Source organism: Lathyrus oleraceus, chromosome 3, assembly GCF_024323335.1.
Source record: "Lathyrus oleraceus cultivar Zhongwan6 chromosome 3, CAAS_Psat_ZW6_1.0, whole genome shotgun sequence".
Taxonomy (NCBI): domain Eukaryota; kingdom Viridiplantae; phylum Streptophyta; class Magnoliopsida; order Fabales; family Fabaceae; genus Lathyrus; species Lathyrus oleraceus.
The window spans coordinates 96130158-96137388 of NC_066581.1; the positions used below are offsets into that span (position 1 = coordinate 96130158).

General features: G+C 32.3%; 1 protein-coding gene across 1 annotated transcript; it reads left to right on the forward strand.

The window, feature by feature from the left end:
• The first annotated feature begins 5408 nt into the window (after positions 1 to 5408).
• Positions 5409 to 6398, forward strand: LOC127128954 (uncharacterized). Its single transcript, XM_051058300.1, has one exon. It carries the CDS (start codon positions 5545 to 5547, stop codon positions 6310 to 6312), a length of 768 nt encoding a protein of 255 aa, XP_050914257.1. The 5' UTR covers positions 5409 to 5544; the 3' UTR covers positions 6313 to 6398.
• The last annotated feature ends 833 nt before the right edge of the window (positions 6399 to 7231 follow it).

A 7231-nucleotide genomic window follows, 5' to 3' on the forward strand; every position in this document is an offset into this window, starting at 1 on the left:
AAGTGGGGAGACTTACAATCTCACTAACTAGAATGCTTATGCCTTTTATGTCACAAATTTAGCGCTATGTTAAGCAATCGTAATTGGACTTATGTAGACGTCACAACTATTTGAGGTCGGGCAATAGAATTTTGGTGTTAATGTCTGTTAGAGACATAGTATAATTAACTATGCTCATGAAACATACCACACACAAAAAGAATATGCAAAAGGTGTGACCTAATCTCATCCATACTCATGTTAATTTTTCAATCAACTAGCATTAGGACTTTGAGATGTCATGGGCCAAATGGAATGAATGAATGAAGAAGAGGAATGAGATGAAGTGGGAGGGGAAATAATGAAATCACAAATTCGTCAAAGGAGGAATTTTACCAAATTAATATCATTCATTCATTTTGGGAGATGGAATGTACATTCCATCAATCCCCTAAATTCAACGATATTAATTTGACAAAGTCAAATCAACCTTGAGCAAGGCCCAACAACAACAAGCAAACTCAAACAAGTCAATACAAGTGGTCAACAAAAATAATTGGCATTTATTCAATTAAAAATAATAAAATAGTGCATTTAAATCAAATATGGTTTGTCCAATTCCTAAAATCTCATCAAAACACCAAAGAAATACCCATGAGATTTATCATAGGTCAAACAAGGTCGAAGGACCTTGGAGATTTTTTTAAATAATTTTTGGACATTTAAAAATATTTTTAAACAATTAAAAACAAATTCAAAATCAATTAATTCATGAAAAATATTAATAATGATCCAAAAAATAATTTTAATTCAAAATATGAAAGAGAAAAATATTTGAATTTTTTTGGTGAAAGCCCCATATTTTTTTGGATCAATACTGAATTTAGTATGAATTATTGAAAATAATGAAATAAAAATAAAAATTCAGAAAATCAAAAATACATGGACCACCTGATCTCCCTCATTAATTGAGGTGGCAGATCAGATGGTCCCTAGCGCGCGTTCCACATGGACTTGAGTCAACAGCGTCGCATAGGTGGTAATTAAAACCAACGATCAAGATTAAAACAAAAGGAACGGATCATGTGGTTCATAGCTTTGCCAACTCATCGCCGGAGCCAGAGCTCCGGTCATCTTCTCCGATGGACCTCACCGGATTAGTCCAACATAAACCATCACCAAAAAGAAAAACAAGGACATGATCTTAAAGAAAAAATGGCACTGAGCTCGAATCTGACCTCAATTCACTCTAACTCCAAGTATATTGAGAGATACATGGAGTTGAAATTTGAGGTACATGAACTAAGTTGCTTCTATTTGACCTCAAAGCAACTCAAACTTCTTGCCTACATTGGTAGGACTTCAGACAACCAAAGAATCAATGGAATTGAGCAAGAATTTGAGAGAATCGAAGAGTTCAAAATTTCTGGAAAATACCTTCAATGTAGGTCTGGATTCAATTGATCTTGATCTTTCTTGTGCTTGGTCTCACTCCACTTACTTAAAGGAGAAAGATTGAATGGTTAAAAAGCTATGGATTCCTAGAGAATTGAATTCTAAAACAATGGAAATTCAAGCTCAAATTCAAGAGAATTTTTCAGGCTTATCCTTTGCAAAGTGAGGGTTTGAAATGGGGAATCAAAGCTGGCGCAATTGTGTGTCAATTTCTGAGCAATTGAAGCTCTATTTATAGCTGAAATGGTTGATAATTGCACACTTCAAATTACTTTCCAATTTTGGCAAATGGTGATGCAATGGTGCATGGGCGCGCACATGCCCATGAAATGATTGCTTGAGGTCCACAAATGAATATCAGATACTCTGAACTAAGCTTGGATTGCAAGGCAAATGCACATTGATGTTTGAAGTTTGATTCTTGCCAAGTGATGTCACCCTGTTTAAGCCATGTGCAGCCTATGCATTTTTTGTCCAAAATGAATAAATTTAAGCTCTTTGGAAAGGTGAGATTAAGAGGAACAACTTTCATGTTCAACACTTTTTCATTTGGAGCTTGGAACTTGAAGAAATTTGAGGTGGAAGTTTGGAAATTTTTGACATATCAAAATTTTTCTAAGTGTCAAGCCATATGTCTCAATATTCCACCTTGCTTAACTTTTTATAGGAGTTTCAAATGAGAAAGGTGTCTTCATAAAAGTTATATCTCTCTCAAATACATTCAAAATTGTCACCAATTTCATGTCATTTGGATTTGAAATGATAGAGTTATGCATTTTTGAAGTTTGGAAAAATCACTTGATCAATGGTATAGGTCAAAAGTGACCTATAATGTAACCTCATATCACATGCTCAAAAAAGTTGAATTAGCTCCCACTCCAAACATCAAAGTTGAAGTATACACATTGAATTTAATTTTGCAACTTGGAAATATTTCATCTCATAAAAATTGAGCAAGTTATAGTCTTGGGAAGTTGACTTTCAAATTAGGGTTTAGACAAAATGACCTATAATGTTTCAACATAGAAATGATTTTCCAAGCAAAACTAGCTCTAAGTATCAATATGAAAGTTGTTTGGAATGTAATTTAGAGAAAGTTTTCTCTTGGAATAATTTTCATATGGTAAAAATTGTAGGAGATAGGGTCTAGGGAGACCCAGTTTTGATCAGATGAATTCATCTGGCCAACCACCATCAACCAACTTGCTAATTTCCAATTCTCTTGACTTTTTAGGATCATGGGAGATCATATATGCATAAGATGATGAAATTTGAAGTGTCCCTTGAAGAATTTGATCAATTGGTGAGATAGCTTGTTGGAGAAGTTACTCAAGATACCTAGTCAAACTAGGGTTTCCAAGGCAAATCACCCTCAAACTCTTGAAGAAAACTTGATCAATATTATATGTAGAGAACATTGGGACTCATATATGATGTTCATAATCATTATTGAATCAATTCTTGGTTGTGCTCTTTGTTCATGAGGGTCTCAAACCCTAGATGTGATCTTGATGAATCAATGAGATCATGCCCTACCTACAAAAGAGTTAGACAAATACAAAGACATATTTTTGGTATTTTAGTTAGTGAAATGATAAAATACAAGTATGATATAATCACAAAGTGCTTGGTGATCTCTCCCAAAATAAACCCAATGAAAAAGGGGTAAGGAGGATGCCAAGGTGTGATCCCAATGCTAATGCTTATGATGAAATTGCACGAGGGATCTTAGGGTCAAAATTGGGGTCTTACAAGTTCTACAACCTCATGAAATGGAATACTTACCCGAATTTTAGTCAGCAACCCTTTAAACTTTGCGAATAAACATGCCTCATCTTCATGTACCAATTTCTTCTTAATTCTGGGATACAGTGGTTTTATGTAATCTGGTAGTTTTGGGTTGGGATCATTAAGGATTTGCTTCTTGGTTCTTCTCAAATAGGAGTTTTTATCTATTAACTTGGTTACCCTGATCATTACTCTCCACACATGGACAAAGATGATCGAAACAAACAAGGACTAGCAATGATCATATGAAATGATCATGAATGGGATAAGTGAGGGTTATTATGCCATGAGAATGGGATTTGGATCAAAAGGTGCCATTAAGCAATGGATGGGCATGTAGTGACTTGAAATGAACTTGATCCAACCCATGAAACTTCATAATGAACCAAGAACCAATGGGCTTGAATGAAGCTTGACCAAGCAAATGGTTCATGTACAAATGAATGATACTGAACCACGTGAAATTAGGGTTAGGAGCACCCACATGCAAGTGAAACCCCAAACTAGGGTTTTGCTTCACCAAGAAGCCACAAATGAATTCGCAATACCAAGCACACATACAAGAACCAATAGTGCCTCTAATTAGGATTTCGGTTGACTAAGCAACCTCAAACTGCTGGGAAACCCTAGTTTCCACTAGGTACAAGCAACAATGCTTTGAATCCAAGATACATGTCCTCTTGTATTGAACAATGCTTATGTAAATGATATGACTGACCATGAAGGCATCCACACGATTAGGATTAATGACATAGGCGAACATTATGAAGGGTAGGATAAATTTTGGGTATGACAATGATGTGATCAATCGTCTAAGGTCTAAGATAATCTTGACCTTGTTGCTTGTGATACAAGTCTTATTACCATAGAGCTTTGAACATAGAACTTTTTGTCATCCTTTGATAATGCACTTTGATCTTGAGAGATATACTTGTCTTCATCAAAACACAAACCAATACAATAGTATTCGGCAACCAAACATTTGTTTCTTTATGGTTTGATAATATATTTTTATACTACTTCGCACAACCGTACACTTGGTGTGTGTCAGAGAAGTAGTGTTTTTTGATATATTTTTGTTGGTTGTTTTTCTAATGTATCTTTTGTAGGTTTTTGCACTTTTTATATTCTGTGATTACCTTTGTTATACTTTGGTGATTCTTCATTCTACTTTTTATTATTATATTATTCTTTATAATTTAAAAAAAAACAAAGAATAAAAAGAAATCTAAATTTAATCAAAGGAGATACTTTATAATGTTAATAAAAAATAGTGGCCAAATTTTAATTATATATATTTTTATTAAAGTTTTGATTTTACATAGACTTTTAGTTTTAAAGTTTTTGTGCTTTATATTCAAAATGGTTGATCATGAAATCTTATTCTATATTAATAGATGAAGAGTCTAATTCCATTCAAACTAATATAATATTGGTAAAAGTTAAAATCTTAATCATTAAGTAATATAAATTAATAATATGTTCTATGATTTTCTGCGCAGCTAGTCAATTCATAATGCTATATTTTTACAAATTTTCTATATATAATATAGGCTATTTTTTTTCATTCCTATTTGAATTTTTTTTCTTTCAAGAAAGCAAACCTTAAAAAAGTGCCTTCTTTAGTTTCCAATTTAATTATTTAAAATTTAATATAATTTCATTTTCATAAAAGTTATGTTTTATTTTAAGAATTATAAACTTTTCTATAACTATACAAATTTCATTAATTTAAAAGACTTTACTTCATTTCATAATTTTTAGTTTTTATTTTAATTAATTTTAATAATATTAAATATTTTAAATTGAGCTAAATAAGTCTATGTCGTTGATTCAGAATTCAATCTCTAATTGCACACCAAAAAAACTGTATCTTCTCATATATTAATATAAACCAATTTTTTTAAATGATAAATATATATTAAAATATGATAAATCATCGTATTTTAATATATTATAAAATTTTATAAATAAAAATATAAGTTCAAAAGTAAATCTCATAAATTATCCATTAAAAAAAGAGAAGAAATCAAAACTATTTAAAATTAAAATATAAAAATTAGAAAACTTTATTATATTTAATTTAATTTAATTTTATTACTGATTTTATTTTCCTCTTTTCTCCTTTATTCTTTATTTCTGTACACGCTTGATTCCAGTAATTGTAGAAACGCGTTATTCTCAACATTTTATTTACAAAATCCCTTCATCTTCATAATTTCTACTCTCTTAAACTCTAATAAATTCTTCCATAAACTAACCATTCTTCACTCTCTAACCATATCACACTCACCTTCTCTAAAACGCTCTGTCGTTTACCCAATGGCAACAATACCCATAAACGACAAAAACAACAACGGCTCCTACCCACCTCCACAAAATCCTCCTCCCGGCGGTTGCCCCGTCGGCGTTCCCTATCCCTACGCAGCTCCTCCACGACCCTCATCATACCCCACCACCACCGCATTCTATCAACAACAACCAGCCACCTTCACTTACCAGCAACCCTCCACCCGGCTGAAATCCATCCTATGCGGCTTCATCTCCGTCATAACTGTCATCCTCGGCATCACTATCTTGATCGGTTATTTCAATCTCAAGCCACGTGCCCCTGAGTTCCGAGTCGACTCAGCTTCACTCAGTTCCTTCAACTTCAACGCCTCCGGTCTCACAGCTAAATGGAATTTCAGTCTCACCGTCTCAAACCCTAACAAAAAAATAGATATCTCATACGAAGCCATTGCCGCCGGTGTGTTTTACAACGCCGGTGAAAATGATATAGGGCTTCTTGCATCCACTCGTCTTGCACCTTTTCGCCAACCAACACAGAGTAAAACTTCGCTCCAAGTAGAATTATTGGTTGTGAATGAGTTTCTGGATAACCGCGTTGCTAATGGTATTGCCGGCGGACGAGTTCGCGGCGTGGTGAACTTTGGGTTGGGGGTTAATGCTATTATTAAACTCAGTGGTTGGTTACACCCAGGGGATCATAAATTTAAGGTTGCATGCGAACCTTTGAACTTTGTAATTTCGTCGCTGGATAATAACAATGCTACCGGCCAATTGTTGCGTGGTGTAACATGTGATTGATAGATATATCATGTACTAGGAATGTTTTTGTTTATTGTGTTTAATTTATGATGATGATGGTTTAATAAAATTTAAAGTTCAGTACACATTTAGAATTTTTTTTTTAAATATCCAGAATTTTAAAAAAAATTTCAAAATTAACCCATTTTTCAAAAAAATTACACAAATGGGCAAAATTTGCCCTAATTGTGTACATAGGCGCCACCCTAGTTGGCGCCTACCCTTAATGGGTAGGGCAAGTCGCCACTAGGGGTGGCGCCTATGCCCAATCCCTTTTTTTTTTTTTTTTTTTTTTTTTTTTTTTTAAAATGTTTTATTAATTTTTTTTTTTAATTTTTTTTTTTTAAATATTAGATATTTGATAAATATATTTTTTTTATAAATTATATTAATTTATATTAACACTTATATATAAATAAAATTATTACAAGATATATATATATATATTAATTTATATATATATTAATTTTATATATATATATATATATATTAATTTAATTTATAAACAATTAATATTATACACATTTAATTAATATATATAAATATTTATTTACAAGATATATATATATATATATATATATATATATATATATATATATATATATATATATATATAATTTTATATATATTAATTTAATTTATAAGTAAATAATATTATTTATAAATTTTTGGGAGAATTAGGGTTAGGTAGACTGGTGTACAACCCAGATCTTTTCCTATAAATAAAGTGTTATTTCCTTGCATTTTCTTCAACACTGTTTCGTACCACCTTCTGTATCAAGTTGAGTTCATGGCATCCCCAAGACCGTCGTCATGGCAGCGAACATCATCAAGGCGCCCGGATCCTGAACCAGTAATCTTAAAAAGGGATGGGCATGTTATTTTCTCGCCTTTGAAACCCCCAATGGAGATGAAATTT